This window comes from Stegodyphus dumicola, chromosome 2 (genome assembly GCF_044657685.1).
Source record: "Stegodyphus dumicola isolate Sdum_Otavi_A_Nest chromosome 2, ASM4465768v1".
NCBI lineage: Eukaryota > Metazoa > Arthropoda > Arachnida > Araneae > Eresidae > Stegodyphus > Stegodyphus dumicola.
In genome coordinates this window covers 157,228,916-157,251,631 of record NC_140769.1, presented here as the reverse complement: position 1 = coordinate 157,251,631, position 22,716 = coordinate 157,228,916, and the positions used below count along the sequence as shown (strand labels likewise).

At 29.8% G+C, this 22,716-nt stretch overlaps 1 protein-coding gene across 1 annotated transcript in view; it reads left to right on the top strand.

Annotated features, from left to right (window-relative positions):
* The window catches only part of LOC118182704 (voltage-dependent calcium channel type A subunit alpha-1-like), a 454,834-nt gene that overhangs the window by 331,484 nt on the left and 100,634 nt on the right, over window positions 1-22,716 (top strand). The window contains exons 33-34 of the mRNA XM_085811365.1: window positions 18,674-18,757; window positions 20,107-20,223. Coding sequence (XP_085667491.1) covers window positions 18,674-18,757; window positions 20,107-20,223 — 201 coding nt within the window. The remainder of the gene's footprint in view (window positions 1-18,673; window positions 18,758-20,106; window positions 20,224-22,716) is intronic.

Below are 22,716 nucleotides of genomic sequence, written 5' to 3'. Positions count from 1 at the left end.
CTGGGCATTTGTACTGGATTCTCTAACTGAGCACTAGTTTTTCAAATCATATCATAAAGGAAATACTTCACAATTTTAGTGCTGTTATTTGTTACAACTGCAGGATGATGTCTTTTGAGACATTGCTGTATCCTTAAAACAGAAAATGATACTTGCCAATTGATGCTAGTCATGTTAATCTAGAGTTTTTTTTATTATTGTTGTTGTTATTGTTCTGTTGAATTGATTATATATGTGAAAATTCAAACTCACCTTTGTTTTTAAAATCTGAAGATAAAAAGCCTCTAACCCCAAAATCTAAAGGTTTTAGATTGCATTTAAAGAATTATGAAGTTCTTTTTTTATTATGTAATGTGATTTTTTCAAAGTTTTGAAATAATTTAAACTTCTTTATTAATATCATATATATATAATATTAAATATATATTTAGATGGCTTAATATATATATATGTGATGTACCAGCTTTAGTCATAGCTTAAATTATCAGACGATAAGTTTAAAAAAAAAAAACAGGATCCATTTATTATTATTCAGGAGAAATAGCAGTTACAAAATCAGATATTCGGAGTAAATAAAAAGAATTACTAATAACTTTTTGTATGAAGTTTACTGCATCGTGACATTTAAGAAAAAGCCGCTGATATTCCTTGGCGAGTCCTTTTATAGCCTCTGGAAAGGCGGAGCTTCAAAGAAATGACGTCAGCCAATCCAGTTTGCTTTAAATATTTCCAGAACATTCTATAACTGTATGTGTAGAAAAGGCGGGAAAAACAACTTGACTACGGAGCTGTGGATTTAATTCCACGTACTTTCAAATAAGAGAACATCACCATTAAAAATGAAAAGAACATACAGTTAGAATTTTAAGTCTATTCTTGACTATGGAATTTTATTATTACATATCTATATATATATTAATCAGCCATCTAAATATGGATAATTAATTATATGGCTAAATAAATATCTAATCTAAATATGCTATAGCTAAATAGGGCTAAATAAATATCTAAATATATTAAGTAGCCATCTAAATATTAATCAAAATAGTTGAAAATCCAACATAAGCATGTTTAACAGGGAGCCTTAGTCTGTTCTGCATTTAATCTCTCTTTGGAATGTTTTGGGGTGTATCTCATAGATTTAACATTGGTGAATCCATCAGTTTTAAAAGAACCAAGAAACTCAACTAAATTATTTAGAAAATTTATCTTGAAATCCACATCTATTTTATCCATAACCTTGAAAACAGTTTATTGAGAGTTTGCAATCTTTCTGTTCTCTGTAAGGGCTTTATGTGCTGTCTTCTTACTAGGAACATTATTTTCCGATAGAGGGTTTTTTTTTTTTTTTTTTTTTTTTTTTATTCTAATCAATGATTTCCTTTTATTCACTTATTGCACTTAATCTTGTAAAAAATTCCACGGCCTTTTGATCAGTGCAAGATCCACTGAAGGCCTTTACAGTGAATTTTATAAAGTAGGCATGAATTTGTCTTTAATTTCTTTCATGTTTATTACAAGCTACATGAATGGAAGCTACATAATTGCATTCACATTAAAAAGTAAAATTGCCTTTAAATTTTAAATATATTTTAAAGGAGTTATTAAAAGTCTCCTGTTTTCCAAATGAAGCATAAGTATTCATTAATCCTTGACTTGACCATCATGATAATGATAATTTTGCTTACATTTTGTAAAAGTTCATTTTTAATTACTTGATATGAATTTTGTATTTTATGATGCTTCTATAGCTAATTCTAGTGATTAACTTGTGACTGTCCTATAATCAAAACTTTTACGTACTTGATAACAAAGTATTTTCTGCTCTAACATGAAATTTTTACATTAAAAAAAAAATTCTAAAAATAGTGGACAATGCAGCAGTTTTAAACCAAATAAATGTAAAAAGTGTGACTACAGAACAAGATTGGTTGGTTAGCCTATATGCTAAAATGGATATATGATAATTTGAATGTGTCTGGAAGATCAATCCATGCAGTCAAAGTATTAGGCAATTATTTTACAAATTATTTCAGTAAACATATTATATGATAGACAGAAAAGCATTTATGATATCCCATTATTTGTGACTAATGAAGGGTGAATGGCATTATCTAACAACAAAATACAGCACGAGTTTTTTTTTTTTTTTTTTTTAGAGGGAAGTTTATCATAAAATTACACCACCAGAGTAGTAAAATGTGTTGTAATACTGGAGTAAAACACAAACTGAAACACAAACAATAACTGAAGCATTAAACCATAGAACTGAAACTTTTTTTCTTCACACTGACAAGCAAGTGTCTTTTTTTACAAATCGAACTTATAATTTTAAGGTATGATTTGTTTTAAAAAAGAATATGTCTTGCATGGAAACAGTTTCTGTTTCAGTGAAACCTGCAGATATTTAATTATCAGATCCTCAACTGATGGGAAAAAATAGATGCTTCAATTTAGGTTAGGTTACTGGAATGTAGCAAAATGCATAGAGCCTATATGCCTAAGGAGAGGAAGGTCTTCATGGGGGATTTTCTATAGGAAGTTCGCTTGTATTCAATTTTGGAGAAAACATAAATATTTCAAGTAGTGAGAGGCATGGAGATAATGGTTTCTAATAAAGATTGTCGTAAAATTTGTAATCATAACATTTTAGGTGAATATTATATCAAAATGCAATTATATATAGCAAGTCATTGAAGGAGAATATTTATCAGTCAGCTAAGTAAAGATATGTAGCAGATATATTTGAATTAATATATCATATTTCAATTGAATGCAAAAATAATTACTGACCACTGTGATGTTAGCAAAAAATTATAGCTTTAAATATCTCACATAAATGCAGTTGCTTATATTCGTTCATAAGCCTGCTTCTATTTTATGAAAATTTCCTAATTTGTGCTATTTTAATTTATCATTTGTTTTAATATTACAAGAAGTTTTTATTATAAATGTAAGGTTTATTTAAATAAGTAAAAATTTTATGCAAGACAAGGTAATACATGCATTGTATACAAAGCATTTGGAAGTTTTATAAAAATGCCAAAAAAATAACTGCTATACATATATATGTACAAAATTAAAAAGATTTATTTATTTGTAAATTAGTATTTTATTGCAGTTTATTAAAGTATGTTTGATTTTAACTGCTATATATGCTGAATTAAATTATATTTATTTTGTAAATTAGCATTTTATTCTAATTAATTAAAAATATGTTTGATTTTAAATACATTGGCAAAACTAAAAGTTTTTTCTGTTGACAACATAGTAATTATATTTATATGTACATCACTGAAATTCTCTTTAAACAGTTGAAAGACATTTTTGAAACCAAAGATTATTCACTGGATGAAAATCATATTTTCTTCTGTTCGCTCGCTACTTTCTCAGGCCTAGTTTCATGTTACAGATCGATTTAGATACTACTTTGTATATTTTATATATTGAATCCCACCTCCTGAATAATCATCTTTTAATTTGAAAAAGGAAAATCAATTTTTATAAATTTTGTCTTAATTATATATCAAGTGACTTTCTTTCAAACATCATTCGCTTGTAAAAAGAAGTTATATAATAACAAATAATATTATTACAGCCAATATAAAATGCATAAAATCAAGCAAATAAATTGAATTGTAAATTAACAATCAACCTCTTAGAGTTTGTTAATTTATAAAACTTATCAAATATAAAAGCTGATTTGGTCTGCTACTCATAGCATTTCCTTTTTTGAATTGTAAATCATTACTGAGAGAAATAATTAATACCAGTTACATAACTATTATCCTCATTTTTTTAATTTAATTGTTGCTGTTGAATATTATATGCCAATTTTGTTGTGTCTTTATCATTTATTAAGAATTATTAGAGGTAACTATTCTGTCAAGCAGTTTATATAAAGCAGTAGTAATTTATAAGTCTTTGTTATCTGGACTTTTTTAATGCGGGTTATTGAGCTGGAGCTGCTTAGTAAAACTCTCTTTTAATTAAAATTTAGCATTCCAGATTAATTAAGGTATAAGACGCATCTATAAAAACCTGATTGTATGTCAACTATGTAGCGATAAATAAATTAAAAAAACATTGTGTCATTCAGTGATTAATTTAAGCAATATGTAAGTGCTTGTGATCATCAACATGGAAAAGAGTTTCGTAAACATGAAAAAGAAATAAAAATGTTTGATTATACAATTTTAATTGTTGAATAACGAAAATTACTTAATTTTTTTAGGCTACCTTGCCTTTCTAATGGTATTTAAGATTCACATTGATTTTTGCTGTCTTTTTGTGTGAAATAAAATCTGAAAATTTTATGTCTAACTTAAATGGATAATAATATGAAATAATTTTGATATTTGTTATATATATTTTCAAAATCATGAACAGCCCACCAGCGGCCGAGCGTTAAAGTCGCCGAACACTGTTAGTTCGGTCCGAGGTTCGAATCCCGCGAATGGGCTGGCTGCATGGGTGTTTTCATGGTTTTCCCCATGTGTAACGTGTATACGAGCCAGTTTCCCATAGAAAGTCCTCCACGAAGGCATCCCTCCCCTTAGGCAATTAGCCATCGAGGCTTGGCCATAATCACACACATACACAAAATCATGAACAGATAAAATGTCCATAAAAATTTTTCCTCCAGTGAGTGAGTAGTTTTCTAAAAAATAATTTATTTATTTATTTTAGAATCACTTTCTCAGAATCTCATTGATGTGGTTTTGACAATGTTACATTTTTCCCTTTTATGTTGAAAGCATAATGTCACATAATATTTCTTTGAAAATTATTATTATGTTGATTATTAAATGGTTCAGAAACATAGTTACAGAAAATAAAATTACAGCATAATGCAAAAAATAAAATGCATGCTACTTCAGAATTAGTTACTAGATATTTGAGTTTGGAGGTTTATCTTTTAAATATATAAGAGAGTATGTCTTTAGCCTAACTAACACTCTTTAATAATAATTTATTATTATTATTACTATTTTGGGGTTTTAGTTTTTATTGTTATTTTTGGGGAGAGGGGTTAATTTGTAGAGACATTAGGATTTTTTTGAAGTAGAAGAGATAAACAATGAGCAATGCCCCTCACCGGGATTCGAACCATGGACCTCTCGAATATGCATAGAGCATGCTGACTACTACACCACGAAGGCATGTGCTAAGAAGGCTGGATAACCTCATCTTGCATAAATTCAGAAACATAGCTAGAGATTTATTTCATAAAGTCTTATCTTCCTGAGGAGAGCTTAGAGAATCAATTTTATTTATTCTTTTGGAATTATTTTTAATTGTATTCCATGTTTATTTTAATACTGTATAAAAAATTTTATTCCAATTTTATTTATTCTTTTGGAATTATTTTTAATTGTATTCCATATTTATTTTAATACTGTATAAAAAATTTTATTCAGTTTAATTATGTAATTATTATAATTTATTACTACACATAGTTTTCAAAATTCATTTTGTGTTTGCATTTTTAATTTTATTGCTTCATAAAGGTGTTACAATATTAAAATTTTATAAAATTGTAAATTCATTTTGCTGCTACTATACAGATTAAACATTTCCCTTAGATTATCCCTTGTCAAAGTATAAATCAGTTATGAGTTTTTGCACTGAGAATAATTTCTTTATTTAGGAATACCAGAGCTGTAAATTAATAAAAAAATAGCATCATGTGTCAAGTAGGAAATAAAAAAATAAGTTTTAATTATTTTCATGCAAATATATGTATTTTTATATAGTAAATAAGTGAGAAAGCCTAAATTGAAATTTTTCTCTGAAAAGTTAAGAAAGTTTTCATACTTTCTTTCAGTTAAAGTAAGTTTTTAATGATTAATTAAATATATTACAAATATTTTAAATAAATGTCAGTTTGAGAATTTCGTATTTAGCTGTCAATATATTTCAGTCGCGAAGTGCAATCAACAAAAATGTCTTGGAGGAACCAAACTTTAGATTTCAGACAGAAAATAAATAAATAGTATAAACTATTTATTTATTTTCTCTCTGAAAATAAAGACCATTTAGTTGTATAAAATGAAACTTAAATTTTTTTCCATTACAATATTATTATTATTATTGTTTATCTATGTTTTGAAAAATACTTAGCAAAATTTAAAATTTATTTAAAATATTTTTTATTTTATTAATAATTTTCTTAAAATTTAACAAAAATTTATTGAAAAGATTTTGTTAAAAAAATTCTGGCCCATCAGTTCTTTTGATATGGTGCATGTGTCCCATGGGTAATTTGAAACCACTACTTTAACAGATGATACTACATGCTGGTTTCAAAGTTAAATTGAATTATTGTTAACTGCCTTCATATTGATTTGGTGCTGACAGGGTTTGCGAGTGCAACATTTAGTTCAGCAGTCACATTTTCGGCTATAATCCTCTTATTTTTCATCACAATCCTCTTCAATGATCATCTGTCATGATCATTCAGCACACATTTTTGTCTGCACTGTGGTTTAGCCAGTTTTCTTGTATCCTGTATGAGTTAAAAATTTTAGATACTGTGCCTCTTGAAACACTAAACACTTCAGCTACTTTGGCTATGGAAGCACCCACCATATGAGTCCCAACAATTTGCCCTCATTCGAGTTCAATTAGCTCCAACATAATGAGCTCACAACTGCACAGAACACTGTCTTGATAATGAATGACACTTGCAATGTATTGATGATATTGTACAGGTGGCATTAGTGAGCAAACATATCGGTGCCACCAGCAGCTTTTACAAGAATAATAATTTGTTCAAACATGCATTTTATGAGGTGTTTCCATATTTTTATCCAATGCCTGTATGTACAGTCAAAAGTCTTTAATCCGGACTCGTCGGGACTTCGATTCCGGATTATCGATTTTTCCGGATTATAGATCATCAGTTTAAATCTGGTAAGATGGCATGCAGAAATTATAAAATTAAAAATATGAAACCGTAATTTATAAAATAATGAGCAATTATGATCTAAAGGGTATCAAAATTTACCAAAAAAGAAGCCTAATATTTATTTGTTTACTTTATTAAACATTTCTTTCAACGCGCGGATGCGTAAAGCATACCTGACGCATAGCCGAAATTAGAAAATTGCAACCAGAAAACTATTTGATTTGTATTCGTGATATTTATAATGACGAGGAATTTGATTTAAATCGTATAAAGACGGAGTACATCGAAATTAAATACTACATTTAGTAAGGAATTATAAGCCGAATAAAATAAAAACATCTGCCCTGAAGATAACGATAGTGTTGACAGATCAACTTCCAGTTCATTGTGCGCCGCGGCGTGCCCTCCCACCCAGAGCAGCGTGAAATTGATAAACAGATTTCGGAATGGTTAGAGAAACAAAGGATATGCCTTTATCCATTTTTTGCAGCAATTCCACTTTTTGTTTGATGGACATCGAAACATGCTTTCACTTTGTAGATCCTTTGGCAGCTCCAGAATCGGAAATTCTTTTTGACATAATCGAAAGTTCAAGCTTACTTTTAGAAAATTGCTCTTACAGTCTGCAAAAAATAATAAGCCGGATCCAATTCGAAGATTAAGGAACAACGCAATTATCAACATTAACTAAAATAGATAATTAGATAATTTTAGCTTATACCGTTCGTTATACATTAAACGCGCACGCGAAAACGTATTCTGCACTTGCGCAGACGCATATGCGCAGTCGTAAATGTCTTGCGCGCACGAGTAAAACGCCTATGCGCATGCGTCAATGCGGCGCATGCGCAGAAAGATTTTAGCTTTGAGGTCCGGATTATAGATCATTCCGGATTACGGGTGTCCGAATTAACGACTTTTGACTGTATATATATCGAGAGTCATTCAGAAAATAAAGACCATTTAGTTGTATAAAATGAAAAACACAATATGTTACATGCCTGTAGTGGTGGAAAAGTAACTAGTAGAAAAACAATTCTGTTACATACCTGAAGCTTCTTTCTTTTCTCTAGATAATCACTACCCCATTTAAACATTTGTCATACCTGTTCATAAGCTTCAAAATTCCCATGTTTTACTCAATGAGACCCACGTCACTTGAGTGGCATTATCCTCATCACGTTCCCCCCCCAAAAAAAACGAGAAAATTCAAACAGAATCTGAATACAAAAGGTCATGTCAACCGTTCTGGGAATCATAAACATGTTCTTTTGGTGGATTTCATGGCAAAAGGCACTACAATAAATACACATGCATATTATGAGCCTCTAGGAAGACTACAGCGAGCCATCTGAAACAGGAGGTGAGAAATTCTTTCTAAAGGAATTGTACTTCATGACAATGCCCATTCTCACACTGCTATTGCAACTCAATTGCTGAATCAATTCAGATGGAAAATTTTTTGTCATCCTTCCTATTGTCCATACCTTACTTCTAGCGATTTCCCCCTTTTCCTGAATCGGAAAAAGTTTCTGGGCAGTAAGCATTTTAGAAGTGATGAAGAGTTGGACCTAGTGACCACCAGGCTTAATGAACTGGCAAGTAGGACAATATCACTTGGGAATTCTGAAGCTTGTGACCAGATACAACAAATGTTTAAATGTAGGAAGGGATTATGTAGAGAAGTGAAGGAAGCTTCAGGTACGTAACAGAATTGGTTTTTCCAATAAATATTTTGTTTTTCATTTTGTATAACTAAATGTTCTTTATTTTTTGATATATATATCATCATATATATCATATAATATTTATGCATATATATGTGGATGTTATATATATATATACATCATCCAGATGATATATATATATATATCATTATGTATATATATATATACACACACATCTGTAGAGATACTCGTATATGTACTAGCATTCAGCAGCTGCTATAGCACAGGAGTTCTTTCCGATAATCACATTGAAATAATCCTAAACTGGGTCTGGATATGATAAACCCCTGAATTTTAGCTCTTTTTGTTGAATCGAAACTAAGCATATACATATATTCGTGCATACAAAAAAATATGTAATCAAGAGATAATAATTAAATTAATACTGGTGGCAGTCTAGCTGACATATATAAATTAAAACTGAATCAAAAATAAAACAATATAATAATATAATAAGCATAAAATAATAAAAGAGGATATTTTATGTTTATTATTTTATTATTTTTTTTTATTTAATTTTAATTTATATCCTTCCTTTTAGTTAGTTAGCCACCTGTATTGATTTAACTACTATCTCCTGATTGTTTCATTAATTTCACAGCATATTGCATGACTTTCATGACTAATAACCTAATTTTGTACTTCCTACATTCTTAATTAATTACACATATGTATATATACAATGGAAAATAAAATCCTAACACCAAAAAGGAGTTGTGCTAGATAAACAAAATTTGGGAGGCATGTTTGCAAAGACAATGCCTGTTCTCTGATTCAAATTTCTTGCTAGACAAGTATGGTGTTAGTATGCCACTATGAACATGCTAATCTTCTTCGCTTTAAATATGTGATGTCAACTTCATTTGTTTTATTTATCTTCTGCATTGGACATTGTGAGCAAGACTTAAATGAGTCAAGAAATCGAAGGAGGCAGTATTAACATCTTATTGAGTTGAACGAGGCAACAGGTCTGCGAGAAGGTGTGTTTTCTTTTCACGTTATTGTAGAAATATTTAGCAGCTGTGTATCCGTTGTGCATGCATGTTAAATGAAGTGGTCACATTAAGATATTGTCTAAAGAATGCTATTATTCCAGCTACACTTGTGCCACGACTCAAAAACCACTGTATTCACCACATGTGTCTAGTACAACTACAACAGACATTTGTTGGCACCAGTGACACACTAAACTGCGACAAATTGGCTACTTGACAGCTTTGAGCCAGGTGCCTTACCAGTAACTCCAAATCATCACCATCTATGATTTCAGTGTCATCAAGCTATAGCTTACTGGAGTGGAAATCTGTTGTGTTCTCAGATGAGAGCCTTTTCTGTCTTTGAGATTGCCATATGCTGGTTAAAAGAAGGTGAGATGAGTCTTTGAAACCAAGCTGTCTGCAGTGTAGTACATTGAACATACAACAGGAGTTATGGCCTAGGGAGTAATTTCCTATGACAGCAGGAGCACTCTTTCATTATCTCACACACCATGATAACAAATTTATGCATCACATGTGCTGCCATTCTTGGGCAATATTCCTGAGGGTATTGTCCAACAGGATAACTCTTCTATTGCTCAGCTCCCATACTGCTGCTATCACCCAATCTTACTCCCATGAGGCAAATGTGTGACATAATTGAACAACAAATCCAGCATCATCCACTGCTATCACCGACCACTGCTGATTTATTGTTCAAGTGCAATAGTCATAAAACACCATGCCACAAAATGACGTAAGGTATCTGTATCAAAACTATGCAAGCACAAGCACATTCTCGTGCATATCGTTATTCTACAGCATGGCAACTACAGTGCCATGCTGTATATATATAACGATATGGTTATTATTAATTATTATAACGACATGATAGAGTGGTTATTAATTAATGTGCCACTATTACACATTTGAAAGTTGTAGCATTGCACACTTGAAATGGCTGTTCTCGCGCATACCCATGACATTGAAATACGAGTCAAATAAGTATTATCTAGGCAAATATTGTCTACGTTTCCTTCATCTAAACTGATTTCATCTTGGTGTTGAAATTGCATTTTCCATTTCATATATATATGTAATGATATTTTTTAATTCGTAAATTAAATTAAATTCTAATAATATTGCCTAATAATGTGTTGGCGATTCTCTACTTAAAGTGCATCCCTGTTCCTAAATTTTGGCAAAATCCTTTCTTTATTATAAATTATATTAAACTGTTGGTGCCCGCCAAATCGCCTAAACTCATAAATCTGTCACATTACATAAAGTCCTCTTGATGAGAAGATAGCGTCACCTCGTAATTTCAATTAATATCACTAATTGGATAATCCCCATGACATACACATATCTATAAATAGGGCTTCTCCTCGAGGAGGAATGCTTGTGAGATGGATGCTAAAATAAAAGTATCACTTTATATTCCAAAATTTGTCTCATTCCTGTTCCGGCTGCACAGCACAAATAATGTATGAGCTTCTATATTTCATATATATATATATATATAATTGAAACAGAAATTGTAAAGCTAACAAGTAATGAGACGTAAGACCTATTTGGTCTTAAAAATTTTTTGCGCTAAGGAAGGACTATTAAGAATCTTGCATTTAGCCTGTAATGATTTAATAAAATATAATTATAATTACAGGCGAATACTCCTATTAAAATTCTTATACATTGCCAAGTCTGTAATCCGGACGTTCATTATCCGGAATGATCTATAATCCGGACTTCAAAGCCGCAAACTTGCGCATGCACGTTTGATGCGCGCGTCCTCTACGCTTGCGCATAAAGCCAGTAAAGTGTTTACCCATGTGTGCCTCCGATAGTGAAGAAAGTAACAGAGAACATTTTTGAAAACGAAAAAATTTAGATTGTCAAGTTAGTCGGTATTCTTGATACAGAAATTACAGGACTTGAACTGTAGAACTTTGTAACTGAGCAAGAAATTATGTCTGTTTATAGAATTAAAGAGAAAGTATTAGCACAAAAAACGAAGCAACTTAAACAACTTACATTGAAAGAAATGTTTAACAAATAAATATTAAGCTTTTTTTTTTTGTAAATTTTGATACCCTTTAGATCATAATTACTGTTTATTTCATAAATTACAGTTTCATATTTTTAATTTTATAATTTCTGCATGCCATCTTACCAGATTTAAATTGATAATCAATAATCTGGAATTGCTGAAGTCCCGATGAGTCCAGATTATGGACTTTGTACTGTATTTCAAATTCAATTAAGAAAACTAATAAAGTAAAAGAATTATAATTATGTCCAAATCAATTTTGATTTATAAATTTGTAATTGTTGTGTAATCTAAAAAAAAAAAAAAAAAAAAATTTAAAGTTTTAGATTTTTTTTTTTTTTTTTTTTTTTTTTTTTACTAATACTAAACAGTGAAAGTTAAATCAGCATGGAAAAATTGCTTTACTAGCAATGGCCAATAGTGGTGGATTTGCAAAAAAATTTTTCATAATTATAGCCATATAAAATAAAATAAATTACAAATTTGTAGATTGGATTTTATTTAGACTTATTATATAATATTATATATATTACTGTTCATAAATAATGTATACATTATAAATTGTAATTCTTTTAAGTTTTTAGTTTTCCTAATTTGAAATATTAGAATTGTATTAGGAGTATTTCCCTTTAATTATAATTATATATATACACATTTGTCTACATACATTACAGAGCATATTTACGCATTTTTAGAACAATTTTGACAAAGCATTTGTTTTTTTAAAATTTTTGGACTAAACATTTCTGGCAACAGCTAATTATATAAAATTAGAAGTATTGCCTGCTGCTTATAAGTTTATTCTTTCAATATGTCACATGTAAACAATCCGTGGATTGAAGAATATGTTTCTGGCACCTTTCAAAGAAAAGAATTTATATTCCATAACTCAAAAATGTTGTAAAATGCATAGTATTAAAATTTCTAAGTGCAAAATAAGCAACATTATTAAGCAGAAAAGTAAAAACCATCAGTCCTTTCTTCTACATAAAAATTTCTGGCAACAGCTTATTATTTGAAATCAGAAATATTGTCTGCTACTTTTTAAATTTACCCTTCACGGACTGGAGGAAACTGCATTCATCAAATTCCTCATCTCCTTTCTTCTTGCTTAAAAGCAAGATTGCTACAGATTTTTAATTTATTCTTCGTTTAAAGTGTCACAAGTGAACAAGCTGTGGATTGAAGGATATGTGTTTGCGCTTTCCGAAGACAAATATCCCTTTTCCGTAATTCAAAAATGTTGTGAAATGCATGGTATTTAAATTTTGAAGTGCAATAAAAGTAACATTATTAATCAGAGGGGAAAAAATCGTCATTACTTCTGCATGGAGAATACAAATGAATACACGAATAACATACATACTGTTTCTAATGTTTCTAAAGTTAAATTTTTGGTAACAAGAGAACATCCACCAATGGAGCTGTCTATTGCAGAATCTTTAAATACATCTTTAGGAACAATAAGTAAAATAATAAACCAAGAATTTCAACTTAAAAAACCTAAAAAAAAATAATGTCCATCATCTTTCTCCAAGGTATATGGCTCAGCCTAGAACAATTTGTAGAACTCTATATGAAAACTATTCAACTAAGGAAATACATTGTGCCCCTTGATGAAGCATTGGTTTACCTAACTGACAGCAAAAAACAGCGTCTGCTTGTATCTACGTTTACCATGAAATATGAAGAAGAAAAATTTACCACATTTTATACAATGAAAATAAAGAGAAAAAATTTGCAAACCTAGTTCCATCAAAGCAAAGAAAATTTCTGGAAGGGGTTTATGTTGTCATGAGATTCTCTTAGAATGGGAAATTATAAAAAAAAAAAAAAAAAAAAGAAGAAGAAGAAGAAGAAGAAGAAGAGTGGAAACAAATGTTAAAATCAGCGAATTAACAAGAGAAAGTTTTACATTTGATATTTACAGAAGAAATTCTTTTTCTTTATCCCAATGGCTATCAAAGAGGAAACTTCCTTAAGACAAATGAACAAGGTCATGCTTCGAAAAGTACCACTGTATTCCTGGAAAAAATGAAGACTGAGGCATATATCCCTTTTCAATATATTTCTGTAAAGTCCCATGATGTTTTACCTATGAACTATTGTGTCTTTGGTCTTTTAAAAAAAGCTCTTTCTAACTGCAAATCTACTACAATTGATGGACTTTAAAAGTAGTGGAAGATGAATGGAAATCTTATGAAAAGCCCTTCTGTCATGTAAATCATGATGTAGGCTTATAGTCCAGAGAAAAGGCTATCTGATCAAACATTTAACAAAATAATTCTTTATACATTTTAGACATTAATTAAATCTGCCTGAAATCATTCTAAAAATATGTAAAACACCCTCTGTCTATGTATACATACAGCAGTATATATATATATATACTATTTAATTTTAAATAAATCACATGGAAAACCCAAAAAACCAGAAGCACATTGTCAAACTGCGAGAAATAGAAGGCCAGATGATGCAGCTAAAGCTGTAAATTTCATATTTAATTTTTGGTTTTGGCATATTTTGCTGCCCCTCCCATTTCTTGCAGTTCGCCTCTGTGCTTCTGGTTTTTGCATGTGATTTATTTTGAACTGATTATGTGATGAATTTTAAACATTATTTTTTTATTTTGCATTATTATCACAACTTGTGGCTGCTACCAACATGCAACTGGATTAGATTTTGAACTTTTTACTTTTATTTATTCATTTATATACACACACATATATATAACCATCTGTTCTATAAAATAAGTTATTCTTCAGTGTCTTATTAAGAAACTCATTCTACTAACTTTCATAATTTCCCTGGAACTGGTTTCTATCTGTCATTCAGTCTGTCTAGGAAGAAATTTGGATTCAGCATAAAATATTTCTAAAGGATGAAGTTGCATTTATTTCAGAGTAAATTATTTTAATTTAGAAGAATTTTAACCTTACCTCATGTTGATATTTCAACTTGTTAATATTGTAAATTTCCGCAGTTATTTTAACTACATTTAAAGGATTTTAATTGGATGCAATCAGTTACCATTGTAATTAATGTATTTTGACTCCTATTGATAATAAATCTTAATTTAGAATCCTTCCCCCTCTCACACACACACTTCTTTTGGTCAGTGCAATAACAAGGTTCTTGATAAGTCGATCAGGAGATAAGCATTTAATTATAATGAAAAAGTTTTAATTATACCTTAGTTCTGTTAAAAGATGTAAGAATACAAATTTTATTCAAAAGAATGTAATACATTAGAAAAGTGTGGCCTATGTAATTTTCTTGTAGCACAATTAAAGCCTGTTCTGTTAAACTGTTAATATTCTGTTAAAATTCAGAAACACCAAGAAAAACAGTCCACCATTTAATTATTTGCAGTGCTAATTTTAATAATAAATTATCCAGTTTAATCTTACTCAGGAAAAGAAGAAAAAAAAATTAATGTGCTTAAAATTCACTCTTATCTAAATATTACCTCTTAAACCTATCCATTCATTCAGATAGTTGTTATGAGCAATAATGCATCTAGTGTTCACTTTGCATGTATCAGATTTAATTAATGATTTTAATTTTAATAAAATCAGTTATCCTTATTCAGAATGTTTTGAAACCTTATTGCAAAATATTCTAAAAATTTTCTTTAATGCAACAGACAATGCTTTTTTTTTTTTTTTTTTTTTTTTTTTTTATTATTATTATTATTTCTTACAATTACTTCTTTGATATATCTTGCAAAAAAAATAATGCCAAATGTTGTTATTCTTTAAAGAAAGGAGACTCTTGTTGCATTCCCACAAATTGTGTAGAGCTTTCCTATCTGCATCAGTCTAAAACTGATTTTTCCTTAGTTCAATTTTGATTTTTTAAGAGTGTTGGAAAATCATGCATATAAGCTTCCTTTGTAATCAATAAAATGTAATAACATGAAAATAATTAACAAAATTATATAAATTTATAAATATTTGGGAGGATTTAAATTGGCTTAATGCACATTTATCATATGTAATTAAATATATTTTTTGTTTGGTGTATAATTTATTAAATATCCAACTTGGGAAATTAAATGGCAAATTTAATAAAATATGTTCTATATTATTAATATACTATATATTATAATACATTACTTGCAGTTTTCTAAGCTCATTGAATAAAAATCATATCAAATTAAATAAATCACTTATTAAAATCACAAAAGCCACTAAACCGTTGCCTCTTTTGTAATATTTAATATGATCTTAATCATATGAATCAGTAAATGACCTAGTAAATACATTAACATAATGCTTCATGTACACCCTATTTTCTATTTTCAGTGGTCGAATAAATTGTATTTTAAAAAAAAAAAAAGTTTTTATGGTTTCCATAATGTATAAACATGGACCTTGTCCCCTGGAAACTCTATGAAGGCATCTTTTCCTAAAGGCACATTGCTTTACTATACTTCAACATAATCAAATAATAGAATACAATCTTAATGATATAAAGTAATGCAACAAACATTTTTAAATATGGATTTTCACAATTTAATAATCCTGATTTTTTTAATGCTGTAATAAGTAAAAAAATTACTAAGGGTGTATATGTTCCTTATTTCTGATTAAATAAATGAGAGATATGTATTATTGATGCAGTTATAAATAACAATATGTATTAAGATACCCACTATGTATATATATATACTGAAGAACCAAAATATTATGACCACCTACACAATAATGTGTTAGGTGACCTTTGGCCTGCAAAACAGGTGCAACTTGCCCTGGCATGTATGTCACAAGCTTTTCATAAATGACTGGAGATAACTTGTACCAAACATCTAAGCAGTGGTCATGCAAAGTTGAGATATTCTGATATGATGGTGTTTGAGCTTTAAGCTTCTACTTCATGTCATCCCAAATGTGCTATTAAGTTAAGATCCGTTGAGTTAAATGGCCAGAACATTAATTGGTTTTTTAATTTTCTTATGCTCCTCGAACTACTCCAACACAATTTGAGCCTTGTGACATGGGTTGTTGCTCTGCTGGAAGATTCTATTTCCAATTGGGAAGACAGATGCTGTGTAAAGGTACAACTGATTCACAGTTAAGCTCAGATAGTCTGCAGCTTTCATGGTCTGTTCTACCACAACTAAGGATCCCAAAGCCACCCATGAGAACATCCCCCAAAGCATAATACGACCACCACCAGCCTATGTATGACATGCTGTACAAGGGGAGCAAATTTTTGCCTGGAAGATGGTGCACCCTGACATGACCATCTATTTGATGAATGAGAAATCGGGATTCATTTGACACGGCAACTGTCTTCCACTTATCCATGATCTAATCTAGGTGTTCCCATGCCCACTGTAGTTGACAATGAGGCTTGGTCAACAGAGGCACATGATTGGAACATCTGCTGTGCAAGCCCATATCCAACAGTGTCTGCTGAACTGTGTGTTTAAAAACATTTGCACTTGGACCTGCACTGTATTGGGCTGTCAGCTGAGCCACTGTTTGGCACCGATTTTGCTGTACCGAGTGGGACAGTCTGCACTGTCTTTTTTTCTTCGATGACATGTGGATGTTCAGCACCTTGGTGTATGCTGCTGGTTTCACTGGCATCAAGTATTTATGTATAACAACAGTGGATTGCGAACAACCTACCAGTCATGCAAGTTTCAGAGATACTCGATCCGAGTCTTCAGGCCATTACAGTTTGCTCTCTATTATTCTATTAATTAAATTATTAAATTCATAGATCAGCAGACTTTCCCATCACTTGCTTTCACCAGCAACAGTTAAATACCATTTCCACTTAGTCACGTGCCTTGAAAAATGTGGGGATGGTCATAATGTTTTGGCTTGTCAGTGTATACATATTTTACTGCCTGTAGGAAAGTAAACCTGATTATATATTTCTCTAATTGTTATGTAGCATCAATAACTAGCAAGTCTACATACTTAATTACTACTATTATCAATAACTAGCAAGTCTAATACTGCTAAAATTCTTCTCTGTGTAGAAGGAAATAAAGTGCCTCAGCTGTTCAAATTACTTAAATGTGCATTTCTTTGCTTGAAAACCTGATAGAAAAGTTTCATCAAATACTTCCCTAATTTTTTTTTTTTCTTTATAAAGTTGCTTCATAACTCGGTGTATACCTCAAAAGCATTTTTCAATAAAAAATATAATACATTATATATGTGTTGATAATAATTGTTTTCGTAATTTATTTTGATTACTTTATTATTATGAATTTTAATGCTAAGATTGACACTTATTTTACTATATCATTATTATCATATTACATATATATGATGCATGTAAACATATGTATGTGTGTGTATATATAGAGAGAGAGAGAGAGAAAGAGAAGGGGATTATATAGCAGTTCCTTTATGTTGAATTTCATTGGAAAGCTACTATTTTGTTAGTTCTAGAATATATATATATATTATATCCCTATAGAAGTTTTAATGTTTAACTTATCTTTGGCATATATATTATTATGAAATTACTATTTTTAAGCATTTAGAAATTTTTTATATTGTTAATTATTTTTTATAAAAAGTTCCATATTTAAAAATAATTTATGAAAATTTATAATTTATTTAAAATTAAATAATAAATAAATTTAAGTTATTTAATTTATGAAAAATTTATGTATTTAAAAATTGCACATTTGGAAACTTGCTCAGCTGTACATAGTGGGCTGAAATATTTAAAATAAGCACTTGCATATCACATGCAGCAAACATAATAAATTAGATTTTATGTAATGCTTTACTGTTAGTTTATTTAAGAGTATTAAAATATTATACATGAATGTCATTTAAATCTTTGTAAAGTATTAAAAATATATATATATTTAATTTAGTTAATGATATTTAAAGAATAATTCTATTTTATTGTTCTAAAAATTATTATATTCTAAATTTATTATATTCTGCTCAACGTTGACAGCGTTATTCTGATTAGGCTAAAAATGATTAATATAATGTGCATATTGTAATAAAATGTTTTCTATTTTAAGAATTTCTTTAAAGATCCTTGGAACACATTTGATTTCATAACTGTTGTTGGAAGTGTCATAGATGCCTTAGTTGTAGAAACTGGGGTAAGTTGCACATTTGTGGTTATGTTTTAAATTTAACCAGAAATAGCTAAATCTATCTCATAAGATTCTCATATATGCTTGAAATATGGAAAGGAATGTATGTTTTTGATTAAAATGTGGAAAAATAACCATCCTTATGCTAATAAGTGAACCAAAGTAATGAAATGATAATTATTTCACTTATGACTATCAGGTCTTCTTTGAACATTCGTTACATTAGCTTTTTATTGCTCTTTGTATGGGCTTATAACTCATGCCAATTCTGTCATATCTGGCAAATTACAATCCATATTTATATCAGTCTATTATTTTTATGAAAATGTAAAGTTGTTTTTCTTCTTCATTTCATCATTTGTGATAGCATATAATTTCTCATATCTATTTAACTTATGACAATTAAAAATTAATATTTAACAATCTTGACTTGATTTAGATTCTAAGCTATTTGAGGTAATATAGGCCCTTTATGAGAGATATGAGTCAATTTTTTATATGGTATATGCTACAGTTTTTCTGGGGGCCTTAAGCTATAACTTGTTCAGCTTATACGTAAATCCGACACTGTTAACAATCTATTTTGAAAACTGGAACTACGAAACTGTTCCTAGAAGTTTTTGTGAAAATCAATTTTTCCCCCCTCAGCATATATTTCATATGCATAAGAAAGGTAATGATTTACAATATAAATGATACCAAAAAAAAAAAAAAAAAGAGAATTAATTGGTTTGTGTGCCAAAATAAACATATATATAATTTGAGACAAAAATTTGTGATGTGGGAACCTAGAAACTACATAAACTGTAACAATTCCTTTTTATTTCAGCAGAGCTCAAGCAATATTCTTTCAGAAATTAAGCAGTAGTTTCTTTTACTACTGACAAATCCCACAAGTACATATTTTAAATCTGAATTTAAGGCAAAAAATATCAAGGTTATTCCATAAAATTCATTCAAATGCAGCAAAAAGAATGCCTACAGAAAAGGCAGTGCTACAACACTAAATAACTTTGGTTGCATTTTGAAAATTTGGGAACTTCTGTTAATATTATTACTTATTAATTGTGGCATTAATATCAGATTACATTCTCAGTTCAGATGGAAACTTAACTTAGTAAACTGTCTTAGGACTTAAGTAAATAGATCACTTTTTATTATTATTATTTTAAAATTTAATCAATCTTCAATGTGATTTTTTTTCACTTTTGAGGCTTATCGTTGAGTGAATAAAATGTGTACAGTGTCTATGAAGAGATAAAATACTCTTTTTGCTGGTAATTTTCACATTTTACAGAACTAAACGATTGAAATTAATGCATTTTATATAAAACTTATTTTTTATTCAATTATAGGTTAGTTTCTTCAATTTTGGGTTTCTCCGCTTATTTCGAGCTGCTCGCCTTATCAAACTCCTGCGTCAGGGTGATACAATCAGGATATTGTTATGGACTTTCATTCAGTCATTTAAGGTACTTTCAGTGCTTATTCAAATAGTACATATTAAATTAGTTTCCTAGTATTGGTTGGGAACCTTTTTTACATTGTCAACTTGTTTAATTTTAACACAAAGGGATTTTACTTAATGGAGGTAATGTTATTCCACACATTGAGATCTTAACAAGTAAAAAACAATCTTGCATATGAATTAATATAGGTATTTGTGCATTAGTGTAACCATCTTTGTACTGTTTGACATTTCTTTGCAAAAGAAAAGAAATCGCTTATCATTGCAAAAAATTATTTATAACATGTATACATATTGATTTTGTGTTTTCATAAGTGTATACAGTCAAAAGTCATTGATCCGGACTCGTAGGGACTTCGGCGATTCCGGATTATCGATTTTTCCGGATTATAGATCATCAGTTTAAATCTGGTAAGATGGCATGCAGAAATTATAAAATTAAAAATATGAAACCATAATTTATGAAATAAAGAACGATTATGATCTAAAGGGTATCAAAATTTACAAAAAAAAAAAAAAAGCTTAATATTTATTTGTTTACTTTATTAAACATTTCTTTCAATGTAAGTTGTTTAAGTTGCTTCGTTTTATGTGATAATACTTTCTCTTTAATTCTATAAACAGACATAATTTCTTGTTCAGTTACAAAGTTCCGCTGTTCAAGTCCTATAATTGCTGTGTCAAGAATATTGACTAATTTGTCAATCGAAATTTTTTCGTTTTCAATAACCTCTGTGTCACTTTCTTCTTTATCTGAAGCGAATTATAATGACGAGGAATTTGATTTAAATCATATCAAAGACTGAGAACATCGAGATGAAATACTACATTTAGTAAGGAATTGTAAGCCAAATAAAATAAAAACATCTGCCCTGAAGATAAGGATAGTGCTGACAGATTAACTTCCAATTCAATGCACGCCGCGGCGTTTCGGCGTCCCCCCCCACCCGCCGCAGAGCAGCGTGAAATTGATAAACAGATTTCGGAATGGTTAGAGAAACAAAGGATATGCCTTTATCCATTTTTTTGCAGCAATTCCACTTTTTGTTCAATGGACTTCGAAACATACTTTCGCTTTGTAGATCTTTTACATATTAGTAAATATATAGATGTTCTATTTGACATAATCGAAAGTTCAAGCTTACTTTTATAAAATTGCTCTAACGGTCTGCAAAAAATAATAAGCCGGATCAAATTCAAGGATTAAGGAAGAACGCAATCTGCAACATTAACTGAATTAGATCATTTTAGCTTAGCTTATACCGTCCGTTATACATTAAACGCGCAAGCGTAAATGTATTATGCGCATGTGCACATGCATATTCGCAGCCGTAAAGGTCTTATGCGCATGCGTCAACGCGACGCATAAGCAGAAAGTTTGTAGCTTTGAGGTCCGGATTATAGATCATTCCGGATTATGGGTGTCCGAATTAACGACGTTTGACTGTAATAATATGATTTTAAAATCAGTAAATAAACTTACAAGCAAGTTTTTGTTTCTCCTGTTCTGCAGAAATGATGATCCCTTTAAGAATGGACTGAAAGCATTTGTTCTGTTTAAGTGACTCTGCAGTAAGATACAGTATTCTTTCAGAAATTATGCAGTAGTTTCTTTTACACAAGTGAATATTTTAAAAGAAAAAATATCAAGGTTATTCCCTAAAATCCATTCAAATACAACAAAAAGAATCCATGCAAAAATGACAATACTGCAACACTGAAGAACTGTAATGTGCATGGTTTACAGAGTTTGGTGCATTTTGAAAATTTGGCAACTTCTACTAATATTATTAATTATTAATTGTGGCATTAATTCTTAAATACCTTAATATGTAAATTTCATTATTAAAAAATAGCAGCTAATTATTAATAAGTAAAAACTGTATATTGTTAAGGAATGTAGATATTGTGTTTCTTCAAAAATAAGATCCAGTCTTGCATCAGTTTTTGCTGCAAATGGCATGCCAGGGCTTATTTTCAGGGATGCCTTATTTTTCATGCACATTTACATTAACATGCATTAACATTTGTTCATGTTGAAGAAACTCATTTCATGAGGTTCAAGAAATACATGTAACTCACATTAAAGAAACATTAAAAAATGAACAAAATCATTTACTTTTATACAACCATGTCATCTCTTTTTTTTTTTTTTTTTTTTTTTTTTTTGAACATTGGCATAAAGCTCCAAATCACAATTTCTGGCCTGAATTTTTTGCAACTTCATTTCCTCCAAAACCATTGGCCCTTGCCTTTCATGTTGAGCAATACAGTTCTCCTCAAATGAGCTCTTGTAATCCATGTAGCCTGCTTGTTGGACACATGGATTACAAGAGCTCATTTGAGGAGAACTGTATTGCATTATTTTATCCTATGCTTTCTTTACCCAAGTAATAACTTCTTGTAGCTTAGGTTTCGCAAAGTTTCCTCGGGGACATCTGTTTATCCTATTTTAAATGTAGTCATTGATTTCTGTGCACAGGTTGTCTTTATATGG